At 41.2% G+C, this 22770-nt stretch overlaps 1 protein-coding gene across 4 annotated transcripts in view; it reads left to right on the top strand.

Annotated features, from left to right (window-relative positions):
* The first annotated feature begins 584 nt into the window (after positions 1-584).
* lrrc45 (leucine rich repeat containing 45) overlaps positions 585-22770 on the top strand; it is a 128136-nt gene continuing 105950 nt past the window's right edge. For 3 of the 4 annotated variants that reach the window (XM_062413762.1, XM_062413760.1, XM_062413763.1), the window contains exons 1-4: positions 585-653; positions 5391-5714; positions 6603-6664; positions 6746-6816. In XM_062413762.1, coding sequence (XP_062269746.1) covers positions 5486-5714; positions 6603-6664; positions 6746-6816 — 362 coding nt within the window. In that variant the 5' untranslated portion in view covers positions 585-653; positions 5391-5485. Of the gene's footprint in view, positions 763-5390; positions 5715-6602; positions 6665-6745; positions 6817-22770 lie in introns of all 4 variants that reach the window. The other variant, XM_062413761.1, reaches the window with a different exon arrangement.

The raw sequence follows: 22770 nt of genomic DNA, 5'->3' as shown, positions 1-22770 counted from the left end.
TTCGTCTATACTGTTTTGTGGATCTCAGATATTGAAACATCTGGTCTGCTGTCTGAATGGCTTTGCTTCAATTTTGTTAACGATGAAATGGAATCATAACAGAATACTGCCCTCATAGGTGTCACCTCTTCAACCGACTGCAATGATAACAAAATCGTCACCCTCTCCCCAGTATATACCGATAACTCATCCATCGCTGATTCTTTAGACAAATTTAAATCTTCTTCTTCTTCTGCTGCTTCTTCTTCTGCTGCTTCTTCTTCTGCTGCTTCTTCTTCTGTTTCCTCTTCTGCTCCTGCTTCTTCTGCTTGCGTTGTTGCCGACTGCAGTTTAGCGAAACGTTGTGACTTTACCGCCATCTATCAGTTCAACGCGTTAACAACGTCTGGAACCCCAACAAACCGAAAAAGTATATAACATAGTATGATATAACACTATGGCCCATGTGACGTCGTAGGATAAAATTGGATTAAAACACGGCTTTGTATGGTAGTTATCCTCACTAATAAGGATAGGTTGGTGGCAAAATGCATATGCGATTGAAACTACACTGACCAAGATGCTTTGCGCGAAATACATTTCCGTATAATGTCGGATTGATACAACCCTATGGATACAACAGCCAGGAAATGAGTCGTGCTGTAGTGACAAAGGTTTGTGTTGTTCCATGTCTGAAGGTTATATGAATACTCTTCGAGAATGCTGTCAAACATTCACCTCACATTAGATATTAACCGCATGCTGAGATGCTGTAATAACACGGTAAAACTCCAATTCAGACTTTGGCAATAATATTTAGTTTTACTTATCACCGAGTTGTATATATTATGATATAAGAGGGAATGCTGGTTTAGAATAAGTAAGTAAGTAATAACCAGGCAGCATTTGTATCGTTCAAAACCATACTGTTATGACTTGTCACAGTGCTTCTGTCCGCTAGCTAACATTGCAAAATTTGCTACCCAGATTTTAAAATGTTTTTTCTCCAGTTGTCGGGTAGATTTCGTTTTCTAATGTGATGCTTGCTAATATTTCTGAAATGTTGGATCTAGGATGTTTTGGTTAAACAGAGAGTTAATCAGCAGGTACAGACAGTGTGTCAGCTGCTCCTAACCCAAAACGATTTTGTCAAAAACTCCTGATTACATTTTGGACGTTTGATTCAGGCCAAAGGGAATCAGAAGAGTAATAGGGCTGCAACTAGCGTTTATTTTGATTAATCTGTCGATAATTTTTTTGATTAATCGTATAAAAAGTAAAATTGTAACCTTACCAGCAGTACATGTATAACAGACACTGCATTTAATTATAACTGCTTAAAAAAACATCAGATCTTGATGAAACGATTATTTAAGTTAGAAATCTTTAGGGATGTATATTCTATAATTTGTTGAGAACAAAATTATGTAACAACGGTCAATGGAAACCAAAATCATCAATCCATTGAGGGCTGGATTCAAAATCATACCTAAAAATCTAAGAAAAAAACTAAAATCACAGGGTGATCCAACTTGTGTGACTTTTATCTCAGCAACTCATAATGTTATTCAGTACTGTGTATGGTCCCCATGTGCCTGTACTCACACCCAACTCAGTGAGCTCCTGCACAGTCTGTGGCGGTACTTGGCGGCATCAAATGCACGATACATAATGTCCCATAGGTGCTCAATTGGATTTAGGTCAGGGGATCGAAAGGGCCAGTCATCAAGGAACTGCCTACAAAATCTGGACACATGAAGCCGGGCATTGTCCAGCACCAGGAGGAATCCATGGCCCAGCTTCAGATCTGGCAATCTCTCTGAGGATTTCCTCCCGGTATTTAACAGCAGTTATGACATGGAGGTCTGTCCAACCCTCCTAGGATATGCTTCCCCAGACCATCACCGACCCACCGCCAAGCCAGTCATGCTGGATGATGTTAGAGGCAGCATAGCGTTCACCACACTTGTGCTTCCTAAATGGATACATTGATATCCCTTAAATTTAACTGACTTGGTGTTATACTGTGATGATTAAGTGTTCCGATAATTTATTTGAGTAGTATATAAAATTTGGATTTGCCATAAATTTAAGATGTCATAAATGTATCTAGATTCAAGATCCCTTAATTAAGTTTGAACTAGTCAGTATGGTGTTGTATTTATGACTAGTCATAATTTAATTGTGTACATCGGAAACTGGAATATAAGATTATAGTATAGTATAACATAGTTCTACTGAATTTTTGATTTCTATAATGAAATAATATACAAAAGTAGTTTTAATCTCACTATCAATCAATCAATCAAATTTATTTGCATAGCCCATATTCACAAATTACAATTCGTCTCATAGGGCTTTAACAGGGTGTGACATCCTCTGTCCTTAACCCTCAGCCAGAGTAAGGAAAAAGTCAGTCACCGTCCACCACCGCCAACCAGGACCCACCACGAGCCACCACCGCGGCCCTGGTCCACCTCCTGTACCCAATGCCAACGCGACACAGGGTCCGCCACCAGCACCAAAATCAGCCCACATGACACAGATTCCACCAAAATGGATCCACCACCGCGACCCCCGGTGCGCGATTCACAAACCGCAATCCATGGTGCGGCCACAGAGGCCCTGGATCTTCCGGGGAAGGGGGATAGGGATGGAGAAGAGGAAGGAGAAGCTGTAAAAAGAAGCTCCGTGTGTCATGTTTCATAAAATGGTACAAGTTACGTTCTGCCGCACTAGTTAGCTCTAACTATAAGCTTTACACAAAAGGAAGGTTTTGAGCCTACTCTTAAACGAAAAGATGGTGTCTGCCTCCCGAACTGAAAGTGGTAGATTATTCCACAGCCGAGGGGCTTGATGGCTAAAAGCTCTGGCTCCTACTCTACTTTTAGAGACTTTAGGGATGACAAGTAGGCCTGAATTCTGGGAGCGGAGTGCTCTAGTGGGTTTATAAGGTACTAACAGCACTTTAAGGTAAAAAGACGCTATATTATTAAGGGCCTTGAAGGTGAGGAGGAGAATTTTAAATTCTATTCTAGATTTAACTGGAAGCCAGCGTAGCGATGCTAATAATAGAGAAATGTGCTCTCTTTTTCTTGGTTCTCGTCAGGACCATTTTGGACAAGCTGTAGAGTCTTTAACGACTTACTGCTGGAGCCTGATAATAATGAATTACAATAGTCCAGTCTCGATGTAACGAAGGCGTGGACTAGTTTTTCTGCATCTTTTTGCGAAAGGACATGTCTGATTTTTGAGATATTACGCAAGTGAAAAAAGGCGGTCCTAGAAATTTGTTTTAAGTGACTATTAAAGGATAAATCAGGATCGAAGATCACTCCCAAGTTCCTGTCTGTTTCATTGGAAGCAAGGGCAATGTCGTCTAGCTCAGCTATATCATTAGATAATGTATCTCTAAGGTGTTTTTATTATAAATTTTATTGAGACATGCTCGAAGTTTAGTTAACTATGTCATTAAATATGTTGAAAACTTGAGTTTTGAGTTGTTAAAACATAAGTAAAGATTTTGTTTTAAACAGTAAAAGTATGTCTAGTCAAAATGACTTTTGATTAGGGTTAAGCGATATAGCCTCAAAATGATATCCCAATATTTCAAGTAAATGTTAGACGATATAGAAATTAGTGATGGAGTTTATTGTTAAGGCCTAATTATAGTCCTGCGACTGCAACCGCGGAAGGCCACGCAGCTGCATCGACGGATCCGTTTTGGTTTATGCTTCCTAAACGTGTTGCGCGTGTTGCAACGCAATTCACAGCCAGAACACTAGGCGGAGTAACTTTTTTTTTCGAAAACAAAACACACAAAGAAGAGACGTCTTCTTCTGCGTCGCATGTTTATTTACATCGCCACTCCGGCTCCTCATAGCCTATTTCTGGCGGACAAATCGGCCAGTCAGTGACGGGTTATATAAGTGGTCATACTTCCGGATCTCTTCTGCCAAGTGCTCTTCTATTTGGTCCATATTCGTTCTTCTAAATCTTCCGTGATTTCCGCGTATTGTGGGGCATGAAACCGGAAACTAGACTCCGGACGGGATGTAGTCAGCCGACCAATCACAAGCCTTGCGGGCTGCGTGAGGCTCGCGTCGTTTTGTCGTATAGTTAGAAAAATTGGCGGACTCACGCAAGCCGCCAGAGGGCTCGAAAGGGGCGTGTTGCGTGTCTTGCGTGCATGCGTGCGTCAGTGCAACACAAGTATAATTTGGCCTTTAGTGAGTGTAGGTCAGTGTGGGAGTGAGGAGGAAGCAGACTCCGACAGAGATTCTGACACATACAGTATGACTGGACCTTTATTGTGCATCTGTGCTGGTCCTGAAGCAGCGGTTGTTATAAATATTCAGTGGTGGGAAAACGCTAAAACAATGTGCATTCCAAAAAACATGAATCGGTTTGTTCAATCACTGCATTGATGCAAGCTGCTGCCTGCATGACTGCCCTCAAATCATCTGTCTCTGCGCCCTATTCTCTGAGAGCTGGTTCATGAAAGAATCCGGAGATGCCGTGTGAACGTTATGCTGCTTGTTACATTTTCCAGCATGAACGGTTTGGTAGTGGGTCAGTGATGGTCTGGGGAGGCATATCCTTGAAGGGTCCCACAGACTACCCACGTTCCCCTGACCTAAATCCAATTGAGCACCTATGTATCGTGTTTCTGCTCACTCATCGGGTGCATTCCCAGACGTTGTCAGGAGTGCAAACAGGCTAGCGGAGGCCATACACACACAGTGATGAAATTCATGCCAGTTGGATCACCCTGTGCTTTGATTTCAGGTGTGGTTTTGAATCCAGCCCTCAATGGTTTGATGATTTTTGTTTCCATTGACCGTTTTACGTCATTTTGTTATCAGCCAATCAACAATGTACATCAGTTAAAAATGTCAACTTGGTTAATTCGTTCCTCAAGACCTGATGTGTGATTGAAGTGTTCCCTTAATTTTCTTAGTAGTGTAAACAACTCTTGCAAATTTCTGTTGTGCTAATATGTTTAACGACAGACATTAGCTTGAAAGACTTTCAGAAAATTATGGAGAGATCTATATCTGAAACCTTCGTTCTTTTATTTTCATGTAGTTTTCACAGGGTCTAATAAAGAAACAGAAAGAAAAAAATAAATCATCAGAAGACTGGTTCGGTTACAGCTGCTGCAAACAATTATTTTATGTATCAGTTCAGATTTGCATCATGATTTTTCTTGACCCAAAGGTAATTTTACAACAAGCTAGGCTGATTTCATAAGTTTAAATTTGCAAGAGGAAGAAAGCAGAACCCCCCTCATGTTGAAAGCCAAAACAATGTTGGACTAATTGTGTAAAATTGACTTCAAGAATGACTAAATGATCAAAACTGCTGGTGATTCAATTTCTGTTGATTCATTAATGATCGGATCCTTTCAGTTCTAGATTGTCAACGGGTCAAGTCACAATGGAAAGAAAGAAGACGTGAGGATGGAATTTGCATCTCAGATATAAGGAGAGACTGGTGATGCAGAATGCAGGATTTCAGGCAGACGTACCTGGGCATGTGTAAGGAGGGAGGTGTGACGCCCCAGGAGAGTGTTGTAGCTCAGATCCAGGAGAGCAGGGCTGCTCACAGCTCCAGATTGGACCTGAGTGGACAATGCCTGTCTTTGGATACGTGCTCTGTGCTGGCCAGGGCCTTCCAAAATGATATCACCTTGACAGATGTGTCGCTAAGTGATTGCATGCTCAGTGAGGAAGGTGTGTGAGAGACAGACAAACCATGTGTATGATGGCTGATATATTACCTAAGTAATTGTTTAGTACAGAAGCATGTGCAAATTATTATGCAAGAAACTAAACAAATACATGCTTGATACATCTTTTGCATTTCCATGCACCAATCATTACAATGATTTGTGCTGATGAATGACTGAAGCTGCAAGAGAAGTATCTGCAGTGTGATTACTTAGTGTTGTTTTTGACCTTTCACTAAAGCCTGCCTGAGTTTTCCTGAAGTAGCTGTCTGCAAATCAATTGCCTTTTAATCGATAAAGCTAGGGTATTTCTTGTTTAATGCACTTCCTCTCCGCTGAATAATCCAGATGATTCGTTGCTGTTGTGAATGTCTACTTGCAGATAACCTCTCGCTGGGTTGTGCATGTGTGAAACGCAAACTGAGTAAACCCCGGACCCAATTCTCCGGACTTTACCCGTAGGTCATATCTGAAAACAGCTATAGACAAAGTGCTACACATAAATGCACTTTATGAGTTGTGTGTGAATGGGTGGATGACAAAACTGTATAGTTCTTTGAGTGGTCACTGAGACCAGAAAACTGCTATATAGATACAGACTATGTACTCAAACAAGAGGATATATGTTGGGGGCTATTGTCATCACATTTGGTGCTCTGGTGTATTTTCCTGCACCAGAACATTTAACTACATAGTGATGACGGAACATGTCGCCCAGTACAAAAGTGTGACCCGCAAACAGTGGAGCTCTGTGGCGCAGTAGTAGGCTACAGCATATTGGACTTTGGATACAAACGTAGAACTTACTAATATACAGTACTTTCATTAATTAGTGTTTCAGCTCTGCACATACGATTTTATATGTATTTGTGATGCTATGTTTGTGACTCAGGTGCAAAAGTACTCTTGACTGGACTGTGTGGCAACACAACTTTGAAAATCCTGGATTTGAAGGTACCTCTTTTAGACGTATTGCTCTCTCAGACACTAATGGATTTTTGTTAATAGTCACATCATGTAAACTTTCATTCACAGGGAAATAATCTGAAATCAGCAGGGGTGGAGGTGTTGGGAACGTTATTGGCATGCAACAAGACCCTGCGCAGGTAAGAATGATACAGATACATTTCTGAAAATGTTCTGTTTCTGTGTCACAACACATTTATTTTTAGTGTCAGGAGAAAATGGTGAACCCTTTGGAATGACCTGGTTTTTTATATTAATAAGTCATCAAAGGTTATCTGATCATCAATTTAGTCACTACACAATGTAATAAATGGGATAATCTACCAAAAAATGAAAATTCCCTCATTATCTGCTCACCTCTATGCCAATGGAGGAATGGGTGAAGTGTTTTGAGTTGACAAAACACTTTTGGGTGCAAACATTATTGCAGTCAAATCCAATCCAATTAAAGTAACGGGATCAATTCTTAAAACAAAATAGCAACAGAAAATAAACATTTAATGCCTCCATACTGTCATTCAATTGTCCAGAAGCCTTGACAGTCATTTACATCATGTTTAAGCCTAAATGCATCCATTGGAGAGTTGCAAGGTTAAACCACTGCTGACCCAAATTAACCCAATGTCTTATTTCACATTTGCCAAATATAATATCATGTGGACAGTTGAGTCAAAAGTAAAACAACTTGGGCTCCTGTTACATCTAAAGACAACCCAGCATTCCACAATAAGAACATACCAACAGTCAAATGCATTTGTGGTAGTGTGATTGCCTGCAGCTGCTTTGCTTCTTGAGGACCTGTATGACTTGCCATCTTTGATGCAGTCATAAATTCTGCACTTAACTAGAAAATGCAGCAGGTCAATGGTCTGAACCACACAAGCAACTCCACCTCTGAATGGCTCATAGTAAATAAGGTTTTGTAGTGGCCTAAAATCCTGACTTAAATTGAATTGAGATGGTGTGTGATGAGACCTTGAGTGGGCAGTTCAAGCTTGAAAATGCTCGTCTCGCTGTTCGCCCAGTCTGGCATCACACCTCGACGCAGTAGTTCATTTTTCATTTTTACAATGGTAATTATTATTTTATAGTATAATAAAATAATGTGGCAAATAATAATAAATATTACATACACAATCATGGTGATAGCAACAGCATATGTTGGTGTATTATTACTCTTATGATTTTACATTATAATTATTAGGGCCCGAGCACCGAAATCGGTGAGAGGCCCTTTTGAATTTGTAAGGATTTTTATTATAAGGGCCCGAGCACCTCTGGTGGGAGGCCCTATTGAAATTCAAAGAATTATTAGGGCCTGAGCACCGAATGGTGAGAGGCCCTATTGAAATTGAAAGGATTATTAGGGCCCGAGAACCGAAATCGGTGGGAGGCCCTATTGAAATTGAAATGATTATTATTAGGGCCCGAGCACCGAATTCGGTGGGAGGCCCTATTGAAATTGAAATGATTATTATTATTAGGGCCCGAGCACCGAAATCGGTGGGAGGCCCTATTGAAATTGAAATGATTATTATTAGGGCCCGAGCACCTCCGGTGGGAGGCCCTATTGAAATTGAAAGGATTATTCTGAGAATTTTTAAACATGCTCAAAAAGTTTTAAAAGTTTGCAGTAAATTAGAAAGTGGTGTAATTTTACATATTCTGGAGTATTTGGAAATGGGTGTGGCAAAATGGCTCAACAGCGCCACGTACGGAAAAGCCCCTCATTTAGCATTCACCGATCCTCACGAAAATCAAGACAGTTGTGTATCATGACCAGATGCACAAAAAAGCCGCAAGGACCATTATGAAAAAATTAACAGGAAGCCCGCCATTTTGGATTAAGTGGCCATTTTGGTCATATTCCATATTTTTACTTTGATGTACTTCTCGTAGAGTTTTCACCATATCAACTTAAAATTTAGACGAGTGTCATCACAACAAAATGGAGATAAAAAGTTATTGAAAGATCAACTTTTCTGCACACCGTCTGACCGTGGCGTGGAGTCAAAGTCTGATAACACGCCATCAAAACACGAGCGTCTGTATCTTGGACATATTTGGTCCAATCGACTCCAAACTAGACATGTAAGACAATACTTGCGACCTGATGACATCTACAAAGACACCATGACTTAAAATCATAGCGCCACCTGCTGGCTACAGGAAGTGAGGCGTTTATTCTTGCTGCAGAGCTTAAAACGCACGCAAGGCAGAGACGTGCGCTTGGTCATCGATCGCTCTCTCTTCCTCGACCGCAACAGACTTGAAATTGCCTGTGCTCGGGCCCGTTAGTGCAACAACGTAGCCCTAGTTAGGGCCCGAGCACCGAAATCGGTGGGAGGCCCTATTGAAATTGAAATGATTATTATTATTATTATTATTATTATTATTATTTTTCCTCGCTTACTAGAATTGGCTTTTTGAGGGCTTTAACATGCTCAAAAAGTTTTAAAAGTTTGCAGTAAATTAGAAAGTCGTGAAAATGGACATATTCTGGGGTATTTGGAAGAGGGCGTGCAAAAATGGCTCAACAGCGCCACCAACGGAGCTTCTGTGTACTTTTCGACACACCGTCTGACTGTGGCGGGGCGTCAAATCAGCTCGCCATGACACACGAAAACGCTTTAAAGGGGACATATTCACTTTAAAGGGGACATATTATTTCCATTTCACCACAGTTGATATGGTTCCTTGGGGTCTTAATGAAATGTCTGTAAAATATTTTGGTAAAAATACCCCAAGGATAATTTAAAACAGCACCTTTTTAGTCTGTCTAAAACAGACCTCCTCAGATCAACCTGTTTTGAAGGCCCCGCCCCCCTCTCACCCCGCCCCCATCTTACCCCACCCCCTTTCACCCCTCTCATCCCTCCCCCTTCTCACCCCTCCCCCCTCTCATGGAGGTGTAGGACATGTGCTTGAATGTGTTCTAACTACAGAATGCATTCAACATCTATAGGGCAGATTATGGGCCTCGTGAAAATTTACGTATTCTGGGGTATTTGGAAATGGGTGTGGCAAAATGGCTCAACAGCGCCACCAACGGTGCTTTCCCTCATTTACGGAGAAACACCTCATTTAGCATTCACTGATCCGCACGAAATTGAAGACCGTTGTGTATCATCACCAGATGCACAAAAAACGCGCTCGGAGCAATATGAAAAACGCAACAGGAAGCACGCCATTTTCGATTTCGTGGCCATTTTGGTCATATTTCATAATCTTTTACTTTGATATACTTCTCGTACAGCTTTCATCACATCAACTGAAAATTTAGACGAGTGTCATCACAACAAGATGGAGATCTAAAGTTATCAAAGAAACAACTTTTCGTCACACTGTCTGACTGTGGCGGGGCGTCACATCAGCTCGCCATGACACACGAAAACGCTTTAACTTCCGTGTTCATGGGTCCATCTCCCTCAAACTACATGTGTGTATCATCAGCCCCCCTCCCTTGAAGATATTCAGATGGTTTTAAAGAATGGGCGTGGCAAAATGGCTCAACAGCGCCACCAACGGAGCTTCCCCTCATTTATGGAGAAACACCTCATTTAGAATTCACTGATCCTCACGAAATTGAAGACAGTTGTGTATCATCACCAGATGCACAAAAAACGCACTCGGAGCATGTAAGACAAGAGTCGCGACCTCATGACATCTACAAAGACACAATGACTTAAAATCCTAGCGCCACCTGCTGGCTACAGGAAGTGAAGCGTTTATTGTTGCTGCAGAGCTTAAAACGCACGCAAGGCAGAGACATGCGCTTGGTCATCGATCGTTCTTTCTTCCCTGACCGCAACAGACTTGAAATTGCCTGTGCTCGAACACTCTTCCCCCAATTTAAAGCTGTCTGGTGCCGCACAACATATTTGATAACACAGGTTATAAAGTTATATATATATATATATATATATATATAGTCATACAATATATATAAAAACTATAGTTTGTTGCATTTATTAAATAATAAAACGACAAAAAACGACAACTGTTGACATTTAACTGCTATTTTTACCTGTTACAAAATAGGAAAACACCAAACTCTGACCATGGCGTGGAGTCAAAGTCTGATCACCCGCCATCAAAACACGAGCGTCTGTATCTTGGACATATTTGGTCCAATCAATCAGCGCAGAGACATGCACTTGGTCATCGATCGTTCTCTCTCCCCCGACCGCAACAGACTTGAAATTGCCTGTGCTCGGGCCCGTTAGTGCTACAACGTAGCCCTAGTTAGGGCCCGAGCACCGAAATCGGTGTGAGGCCCTATTGAATTTGTAAGGATTTTTATTAGGGCCCGAGCACCGAATGGTGAGAGGCCCTATTGAATCTGTAAGGATTTTTATTATTAGGGCCCGAGCACCGAATGGTGAGAGGCCCTATTGAATCTGTAAGGATTTTTATTAGGGCCCGAGCACCGAATGGTGAGAGGCCCTATTGAATCTGTAAGGATTTTTATTATTATTATTATTATTATTAGGGCCCGAGCACCGAATGGTGAGAGGCCCTATTGAATCTGTAAGGATTTTTATTATTAGGGCCCGAGCACCGAATGGTGAGAGGCCCTATTGAATCTGTAAGGATTTTTATTAGGGCCCGAGCACCGAATGGTGAGAGGCCCTATTGAATCTGTAAGGATTTTTATTATTATTAATATTAGGGCCCGAGTACCGAATGGTGAGAGGCCCTATTGAATCTGTAAGGATTTTTATTATTATTATTAGGGCCCGAGCACCGAATGGTGAGAGGCCCTATTGAATCTGTAAGGATTTTTATTATTATTATTATTATTATTAGGGCCCGAGCACCGAATGGTGAGAGGCCCTATTGAATCTGTAAGGATTTTTATTATTAGGGCCCGAGCACCGAATGGTGAGAGGCCCTATTGAATCTGTAAGGATTTTTATTATTAGGGCCCGAGCACCGAAATCGGTGGGAGGCCCTATTGAAATTGAAATGATTATTATTATTATTAGGGCCCGAGCACCGAAATCGGTGAGAGGACCTATTGAAATTGAAAAGATTATTATTAGGGCCCGAGCACCTCTGGTGAGAGGCCCTATTGAAATTGAAAGGATTATTCTGAGAATTTTTAAACATGCTCAAAAAGTTGTAAAAGTTTGCAGTAATTTAGAAGGTGGTGTAAATTTACGTATTCTGGAGTATTTGGAAATGGGCGTGGCAAAATGGCTCCACAGCGCCACCTACGGAAAAGCCCCTCAATTAGCATTCACTGATCCTCACGAAAATGAGGATAGTTGTGTATCATGACAAGATGCACAAAAAAGCCTCAGTGACCATTATGAAAAAATTAACAGGAAGCCCGCCATTTTGGATTAAGTGGCCATTTTGGTCATATTCCATATTTTTACTTTGATGTACTTCTCGTAGAGTTTTCACCATATCAACTTAAAATTTAGACAAGTGTCATCGCAACAAAATGGAGATCAAAAGTTATTGAAAGATAAACTTTTCGTCACACCGTCTGACCGTGGCGTGGCGTCAAAGTTTGATGAAACGCCATCAAAACACGAGCTTCTCTATCACAGACATATTTGGTCCAATCGACTCCAAACTACACATGTAAGAGAGTAGTCGCGACCTGAAGACATCTACAACATATTGTGACTTAAAATCACAGCGCCTCCTGGTGGCAGCAGGAAATGTCTTGTTTTTGGTACATTTTACACTTGGATGTATTTCTCTTCATTCACTTTGTGAAACCATGTCAAACTGTGTCTAATGGGTCTCAAGACATTTGTAATGTAGGCTTACGGTTACAGTGACTTTTCATCATGCGGATTATGAATGGCGTGTCATCAAAGTTCAACTCGCCATGACACACGAAATTGCTGTAACTTCTGTGTTCATGGGTCCAGCTCCCTCAAACTACATGTGTGTATCAACAGCCCACCCCTGAAGATATATAGATAGTTTTAAGGAATGGGCGTGTCAAAATAACTGACTAGCGCCCCCTAAAGGGCAGCCCCGGCACTACGATTGGTCTACATCTACAAAAATCAATAGCGACATGTGTCTTTTCATGACAGAGAAATAAGTCTCTTGGACAGATATGTTAAACCACACAGGAAGCCCGCCAGTTTGACTTTAGTGGCCATTTTGGTCATATTCCATATTTTTACTTTGATGTACTTGTCGTACAGCTTTCATCAGATCAACTTCAAATTTAGACGATCGTCATCACAACAAATTGGAGATCTAAAGTTATTGAAGGATTACGTTTTAGCAAAACCGTCTGACCGTGGTGTGGCGTTAAAGTTTGATGAAACGCCATCAAAACACAAGCTTCCATATTTCAGACATATTTTGTCCAATTGAGTCCAAACTAGACACATACGACAAGAGTCGCGACCAGAAGACATCGGTGCAGAAATTGTGACTTACAATCAAAGCGCCCCCTGGTGGCAACAGGAAATGTCTTGTTTTTAAGACGTGTTATGTTTTTATGTACTACTCGGAGAGCTTTCATCAGATCAACTTAAAAATTAGATGAGACTCTACAAAACAAGATGAAGATCTAAAGTTATCAATATTTAAACTTTTCATCATACCGTGTGACCGTGGTGAGGTCTCAAAGTTCGACTAAACGCCAATATAAGCGAGCTTCTGTAACTTAGACATATTTTGTCCAATCGACTCCAAACTACACATATAAAACAAGAGTCGCGACCGGAAGACATCTACCTAGAAATCATGACTTAAAAGGAAAGCGCCCCCTGGTGGCATCAGGAAATGTCTTGTTTTTGTACATCGTGCGCTTTGCTTTATTTGTCGGAGAGCTTTCATCACATCAATTTCAAATTTAGACGGGTGGCATCACAACAAGATGGAGATCTAAAGTTATCAAAGAAACAACTTTTCGACACACCGTCTGACTGTGGCGGGGCGTCAAATCAGCTCACCATGACACACGAAAACGCTTAAAGGGGACATATTCGCTTTAAAGGGGACATATTATTTCCATTTCACCACAGTTGATATGGTTCCTTGGGGTCTTAATGAAATGTCTGTAAAATATTTTGGTAAAAATACCCCAAGGATAATTTAAAACAGCACCTTTTTACTCTGTCTAAAACAGACCTCCTCAGATCAACCTGTTTTGAAGGCCCCGCCCCCCTCTCACCCCGCCCCCATCTTACCCCACCCCCTTTCACCCCTCTCATCCCTCCCCCTTCTCACCCCTCCCCCCTCTCATGGAGGTGTAGGACATGTGCTTGAATGTGTTCTCACTACAGAATGCATTCAACATCTATAGGGCAGATTATGGGCCTCGTGAAAATGTACGTATTCTGGGGTATTTGGAAATGGGTGTGGCAAAATGGCTCAACAGCGCCACCAATGGTGCTTTCCCTCATTTACGGAGAAACACCTCATTTAGCATTCACTGATCCGCACGAAATTGAAGACAGTTGTGTATAATCACCAGATGCACAAAAAACGCGCTCGGAGCAATATGAAAAACGCAACAGGAAGCACGCCATTTTCGATTTCGTGGCCATTTTGGTCATATTCCATAGTGTTTTACTTTGATATACTTCTCGTACAGCTTTCATCACATCAACTGAAAATTTAGACGAGTGTCATCACAACAAGATGGAGATCTAAAGTTATCAAAGAAACAACTTTTCGTCACACTGTCTGACTGTGGCGGGGCGTCACATCAGCTCGCCATGACACACGAAAACGCGTTAACTTCCGTGTTCATGGGTCCATCTCCCTCAAACTACATGTGTGTATCATCAGCCCCCCTCCCTTGAAGATATTCAGATGGTTTTAAAGAATGGGCGTGGCAAAATGGCTCAACAGCGCCACCAACGCAGCTTCCCCTCATTTATGGAGAAACACCTCATTTAGAATTCACTGATCCTCACGAAATTGAAGACAGTTGTGTATAATCACCAGATGCATAAAAAACGCGCTCGGAGCAATTTGAAAAACGCAACAGGAACCCCGCCATTTTCGATTTGGACCTTATTCCATGTTTTTTATTTTCAAGTACTTCGTGGAGAGCTTTGATCAGATCAACTGAAAATTTATACGAGTGTCATCACAACAAGATGGAGATCTAAAGTTATTGAAAGATAAATTTTTCGCCACACCGTGTGACCGTGGCGAGGCGTCAACATGTGACTAAAGCCATCAAAACACAAGCTTCTGTATCTTGGACATATTTGGTCCAATCAAGTTCAAACTACACATGTAAGACAAGAAGCGCGACCTGATGACATCAACAAAGACACCATGACTTAAAATCATAGCGCCACCTGCTTGCTACAGGAAGTGAAGCGTTTATCTTGCAGCAGTGCGCAAATGCATGCAACGCTGAGACGAGCGCTTGGTCATCGAACGTTCTCTCTTACCCGACCGCAACAGACTTGAAATTGCCTGTGCTCGGGCCCGTTAGTGCTACAACGTAGCCCTAGTTAGGGCCCGAGCACCGAAATCGGTGAGAGGACCTATTGAAATTGAAAAGATTATTATTAGGGCCCGAGCACCGAAATCGGTGAGAGGACCTATTGAAATTGAAAAGATTATTATTAGGGCCCGAGCACCGAAATCGGTGAGAGGACCTATTGAAATTGAAAAGATTATTATTAGGGCCCGAGCACCGAAATCGGTGAGAGGACCTATTGAAATTGAAAAGATTATTATTAGGGCCCGAGCACCTCCGGTGGGAGGCCCTATTGAAATTGAAAGGATTATTCTGAGAATTTTTAAACATGCTCAAAAAGTTGTAAAAGTTTGCAGTAAATTAGAAAGTGGTGTAAATTTACGTATTCTGGAGTATTTGGAAATGGGCGTGGCAAAATGGTTCAACAGCGCCACCTACGAAAAAGCCCCTCATTTAGCATTCACTGATCCTCACGAAAATGAGGATAGTTGTGTATCATGACAAGATGCACAAAAAAGCCTCAAAGACCATTCTGAAAAAATTAACAGGAAACCCGCCATTTTGGATTAAGTGGCCATTTTGGTCATATTCCATATTTTTACTTTGATGTACTTCTCGTAGAGTTTTCACCATATCAACTTAAAATTTAGACGAGTATCATCACAACAAAATAGAGATCAAAAGTTATTGAAAGATAAACTTTTCGTCACACCGTCTGACCGTGGCGTGGCGTCAAAGTTTCATGAAACGCCATCAAAACACGAGCTTCTCTATCTCAGACATGTTTGGTCCAATCGATTCCAAACTACACATGTACGACAAAAGTCGCGACCTGAAGACATCTACAAGATATTGTGACTAAAAATCACAGAGCCTCCTGGTCGCAGCAGGAAATGTCTTTTTTTTGGTACATTTTACACTTGGATGTATTTCTCCTCATCCACTTTGTGAAACCATGTCAAACTGTGTCTAATGGGTCTCAAGACATTAATAATGTAGGCTTACGATTACTGTGACTTTTCTTCATGCGGATTATTAATGGCGTGTCATCAAAGTTCAACTCGCCATGACACACGAAATTGCTGTAACTTCCGTGTTCATGGGTCCAGCTCCCTCAAACTACATGTGTGTATCTACAGCCCACCCCTGAAGATATACAGATAGTTTTAAGGAATGGGCGTGTCAAAATAACTGACTAGCGCCCCCTAAAGGGCAGCCGCGGCACTACGATTGGTCTACATCTACAAAAATCAATAGGGACATTTGTCTTTTCATGACAAAGAAATAAGTCTCTTGGACAGATATGCTAAACCACACAGGAAGCCCGCCATTTTGGATTTGGTAGCCATTTTGGCCATATTCCACACTTTTACTTTGATGTACTTGTTGTGGAGCTTTCATCAGATCAACGTGAAATTTAGTTGAGTGTCATCACAACAAGATGGAGATGAAAAGTTATTAAAAGATCGATTTCTTGTCTCACGGTGTGACCTTGGCGTGACGTCAAAGTTTGATTACACGCCATTAAAACATGAGCTTCTGTATCTTGGACATATTTGGTCCAATCCAGTCCAAACCAGACATGTAAGACAAGAGTCGCGACCTGATGACATCTACAAAGACACCATGATTTAAAACGATAGCACCATCTGCTGGCTACAGAAAGAGAAGCGCCTATCCTTGCTGCAGAGCTTAAAACGCACGCACGGCAGAGACGTGCGCTTGGTCATCGATTGTTCTCTCTTCCCCGGCCGCAACAGACTTGGAATTGCCTGTGCTCGGGCCTGTTAGTGCTACAACGTAGCCCTAGTTAGGGCCCGAGCACCGAAATCATTCGTATTCTGGAGTATTTTGAAAAGGGCGTGGCAAAATGGCTCAAGAGCGCCACCTACGGAAAAGCCCCTCATTTAGCATTCACCGATCCTCAAAAAAAACAAAGACTATTGTGTATCATGAGTAGATGCACAAAAAAGTCCATTAGTGCATTATGAATAACGCAACAGGAAGCCCGCCAGTTTAACTTTAGTGGCCATTTTGGTCATATTCCATATTTTTTCTTTGATGTACTTGTCGTACAGCTTTCATCAGATCAACTTCAAATTTAGACGATCGTCATCACAACAAATTGGAGATCTAAAGTTATTGAATGATTACGTTTTAGCAAAACCGTCTGACCGTGGTGTGGCGTTAAAGTTTGATGAAACGCCATCAAAACACAAGCTTCCATATTTCAGACATATTTTGTCCAATTGAGTCCAAACTAGACACATACGACAAGAGTCGCCACCAGAAGACATCGGTGCAGAAATTGTGACTTACAATCACAGCGCCCCCTGGTGGCAACAGGAAATGTCTTGTTTTTGGTACGTGTTATGTTTTTATGTACTACTCAGACAGCTTTCATCAGATCAACTTAAAAATTAGATGAGACTCTGCAAAACAAGATGAAGATCTAAGGTTATCAATATTTAAACTTTTCATCATACCGTGTGACCGTGGTGAGGTCTCAAAGTTCGACTAAACGCCAATATAAGCGAGCTTCTGTAACTTAGACATATTTTGTCCAATCGACTCCAAACTACACATATAAGACAAGAGTCGCGACCGAAAGACATCTACCTAGAAATCATGACTTAAAAGGAAAGCGCTCCCTGGTGGCATCAGGAAATGTCTTGTTTTGGTCATCTTACTCTTTGATGTATTTCCCTCCAGCCACTTTACTAAACCATGTCAAACTGTGTCAAATTGGTCTCAAGATATTGATAATGTAGGCATAACATTACTGTGACTTTTCATCATGCGGATTGTTAATGGCGTGGCATCAAAGTTCATCAGCTCACCATGACCAATGAAACCCATTTTAACAGAGTTACCGTGAACGCAGCATGAGACCGCTTTCAGTTTGTTACGTCTCACACTTGGATGTATTTCTCCTCATTCACTTTGCTAAACCATGTCAAACTGTGTCACATGGGTCTCAATATATTGATAATGTAGGCATAACATTGCTGTGAGTTTTCATCATGCGGATTATTCATAGCTTTGCAGCAGACTTCTTCAACTCGCCATGACAAACGATGCTGCATTTAACACAGCTGCAAGTGAATGCCTCATGAGACTGAAAAAAGTTACGTCGTCACAAGCTGCGGAGCTGTGTATCACGAAGAACCGGAGAACGGTTGGCGAGTCTGGATGAGAGGACGGCGGCGGAGTCACTGTGGACGTTGTTCGCTCAGCAGGTTAGAGTGTGGGACGCTCTCAAAGCTTTTTTCCCCCGTCCGTCGTGTCTTTTCCTGTGTGAACTCTGCCGCTCTCAACAGCAGCACTGGCTATGAGCTAGCTCCTGCTAGCTCCAACGAAGCATCTCTCAACTGCTACGTAAGTTAAACGGACACTTCTGACTGACTGACTGACTGTGATGATAAGCAAAAGAGACACTGTGGACTGACTTTGCAGAGTCAATTCCGTAGCGACATTGAGACTGCATGCTGGTGCACGTGTGATGTGTTGTACTGCATTTGTTTGATCTGTTTACTAATACTAGCTCTAATAAATACTGTATAAATTATATTTTGCTCCTGAATTGAACTGTGTTAAAGGGGTTCACATGGAAAATATATGTTCAATTATGTAAAGGGTGATTTTTGTTACTATTATACTAATGGAGATTTAGCACTTGATACACATTGTAAGAGCAGCTGTTCAAAGGAGCACTACGTCTTTTAAGGCTCTTTATTCAGAGTCACGGTGTTGATGTCCTGTCACGTGTTACAGTGAAAAATAACCGTGTCTCCCACCTTCAGTATTTAAATCGTTAATCTCAGACAGACTTCACTGAATTCTTTTGTTAAATATGAGTAAGTCATAGCCTTGTAACTTTACTAGAACAGACAGTGTCATACAGAGTTGTAGGCTTATATGCACTACCTATTTCCTAATCTGAAATGATTATGCTCTGATTAACTTTGAATTAATATTTTATTTTTACCATTTAAAAGTCTGTTAATTACTTAACCTGGCCCATGTATGACTTTACATATCTGTGTATTGGTTTCATGTTCCTCTAGAAGGTCCAACTTGACACACAACTTGAATCCAACCAGACTGAACACTGACTCCAGGTACAGACCTGATTTCATTACTTAAAAACAATCAAAGTATTGCACATAATACATAATGTATTAAATTATAATGCAATACTTTTAATGTGAAATAGCTCCATTAAAAACATTCATTGTCATGGTAGTGCACGTTTTAATCCAAAAGCATATTCAAATACACAGTTGAATATCCACAGAAAATAAGATCACACACTTTGTTCATATGTAACTCTTCCTCTACAATAATGACGATCACTTTCATGTTTCCTATCATTTTATTAGGGACAGACGATCCTGAAGGACACAGCTGTGATGACCATGTTCTGTCTCTTATGGCAAAGCAGAAATATAAAACACTGGGTTCTTATCTAAAGTGTTTCAAATCAGATCTCCACCATGTTGCTGCTGAGGACATCAGGTGCTGCAGTTCTTCATCTATGAAGAGAAAAAACGCACTGTTAAAGAATGTTTTGTGTTGTGTATAAAGCACAACAGATTTCAGATAGAACTGTTGTACTGTGGTCTTGGTTTATATCCTCATGGTGAAATGTACATATTTTAAGTCCCTTCTGATAAAAGTGCTGAAAGAAATACAACATTGTACAAATACATAAAATGTCTTTCTACCTCATCAGTACTATTCAAGGTGATAATCTCCCACAGACCTATTGATAACAGTCCAAATCAAGTCTTTCCACTTCTCTCAGTGTGAAAACATAATTCTATAATTAATTTGAGAACTGTTTACAACACTGATGTGTGGAGATTAAAATCATACCTAAACTGTCTAATTCACTGTAAAACTCCATGACATTCGCAGGCCATCTGTAGTTAAGGGAGCAACGCATGGAGTGATGTGTAGATTACTAGTTTGATGATGCATGAGGAGAGGCGGTGGTCGAGTGGCAGAAACTTGGACTATGGGCAGAGAAGGTCTCTGGTTCGTCTTTGGTTCGACTCCATGGAGAGACAACAAAAGTCGAACCTGGATTGATCTGTCCAAAAATCCAAGAGTCTCCCTACCCTCTCTAGTGCCCATGAGCAAGGCACCTCACTCCCCCAACATCTGCTCCCCCGAGCGCCGTACATGGTCGCTCACTGCTCTGTGTGTCCTGCACCAGATGGGTAAAAAGCAGCGATTAAATTTCCCTACCTGCATGAGTGTGCCTTTGCATGTCTGTGCATGTGTTTGGGATGAATAAATGGATTTTAATCTTAATCTTTTAATCTTAATCAGTTGTCTTCCATTTGACCAGCATGAAGCTGCAGATCTCCACCATGTTGCTGCTGGGGACATCAGGAGCTGCATTAATGAGGAGCAGAAGCGTACTGTTATGAATGTTTTGTGTTGTTTATGAAGCACTACATATTTCAGCTAGAACCGATGTACTAGGGTCTGGGTTTGTATCCTAATGGTTAAATGCACATACTTTAAATCGCTTTTGATAAAACGTGACAAAGAAATACAACATTGTACACATAGATAAAATGTCTTTCTACCTCATCTGTAATATTCAAGGTGATGATCTCCCACAGAGCTGTTGATAACAGTCCACATCAAGTCTCTCCACTTCCCTCAGTGTGAAAACATAATTATATAATTAATTGGAGAAGTGTTTACAACACTGATGTGTGGACATTATAATCTTATCACTACTGTCTAATTCACTCTACAACTCCATGACAGACTAAATAAACGATGTGAAAATAGTAATGGCGGATATACCATCCTGTATCAGAATATTGGTGAAACAGTTACTATCACATGAAACGTACACGTGTAGCGTATTGATAGTAACTCATTAAAAAAAATAATGTCACAACCAAAACAAGACTGTGGAGTTATCTTGCTTCAATCTGTTCATTAGACGTGATAAATAAACGGTAACTTTTATAACAATTACATATTACCAAAAACTTGAGGCATGTAAGCATATGATGATAGATAAAGCAATAGGTTATGTTGGATAGTTTGAAGGTTACTTACCTCTAGTTCAGCACCAGCGGCTGGCCAGAAGAAGTGGAGCGATCTTCCTTGCCGCACAGGGCAAACGCAGGCAATGTGGAGACGAGCGCTTGGTCATCGAACGTTCTCTCTTCCCCGACCGCAACAGACTTGAAATTGCCTGTGCTCGGGCCCGTTAGTGCTACAACGTAGCCCTAGTTATTATTATTTTTCTTCGCTCAGTGAATTGGCTTTTTGAGGGCTTTAACGTGCTCAAAAAGTTTCTAAAGTGTACAGTAAATTACAAATGTGCGCAAGTTTACGTTTTCTGAAGTGTTTTGAAAAGGGCGTGGCAAAATGGCTCAAGAGCGCCACCTACGGAAAAGCCCCTCATTTAGCATTCACCGATCCTCAAAAAAAACATAGACTATTGTGTCTCATGACAAGATGCACAAAAAAGTCCATCAGTGCATTATGAATAACGCAGCAGGAAGCCCGCCAGTTTGACTTTAGTGGCCATTTCGGTCATATTCCATATTTTTTCTTTGATGTACTTGTCGTACAGCTTTCATCAGATCAACTTCAAATTTAGACGATCGTCATCACAACAAATTGGAGATCTAAAGTTATTGAAGGATTACGTTTTAGCAAAACCGTCTGACCGTGGTGTGGCGTTAAAGTTTGATGAAACGCCATCAAAACACAAGCTTCCATATTTCAGACATATTTTGTCCAATTGAGTCCAAACTAGACACATACGACAAGAATCGCGACCAGAAGACATCGGTGCAGAAATTGTGACTTACAATCACAGCGCCCCCTGGGGGCAACAGGAAATGTCTTGTTTTTAAGACGTGTTATGTTTTTATGTACTACTCGGAGAGCTTTCATCAGATCAACTTAAAAATTAGATGAGACTCTACAAAACAAGATGAAGATCTAAAGTTATCAATATTTAAACTTTTCATCACACCGTGTGACCGTGGTGAGGTCTCAAAGTTCGACTAAACGCCAATATAAGCAAGCTTCTGTAACTTAGACATATTTTGTCCAATCGACTCCAAACTACACATATAAGACAAGAGTCGCGACCGGAAGACATCTACCTAGAAATCATGACTTAAAAGGAAAGCGCCCCCTGGTGGCATCAGGAAATGTCTTGTTTTTGTACATCGTGCGCTTTGATTTATTTGTCGGAGAGCTTTCATCACATCAATTTAAAATTTAGACGGGTGGCATCACAACAAGATGGAGATCTAAAGTTATCAAAGAAACAACTTTTCGACACACCGTCTGACTGTGGCGGGGCGTCAAATCAGCTCACCATGACACACGAAACCGCTTAAAGGGGACATATTCGCTTTAAAGGGGACATATTATTTCCATTTCAACACAGTTGATATGGTTCCTTGGGGTCTTAATGAAATGTCTGTAAAATATTTTGGTAAAAATACCCCAAGGATAATTTAAAACAGCACCTTTTTACTCTGTCTAAAACAGACCTCCTCAGATCAACCTGCCCCCATCTTACCCCACCCCCTTTCACCCCTCTCATCCCTCCCCCTTCTCACCCCTCCCCCTCTCATGGAGGTGTAGGACATGTGCTTGAATGTGTTCTCACTAC

This window comes from Platichthys flesus, chromosome 20 (assembly GCF_949316205.1).
Source record: "Platichthys flesus chromosome 20, fPlaFle2.1, whole genome shotgun sequence".
In the NCBI taxonomy this organism is placed as follows: Eukaryota; Metazoa; Chordata; class Actinopteri; order Pleuronectiformes; family Pleuronectidae; genus Platichthys; species Platichthys flesus.
This window is presented reverse-complemented; position numbering and strand designations above follow the sequence as displayed.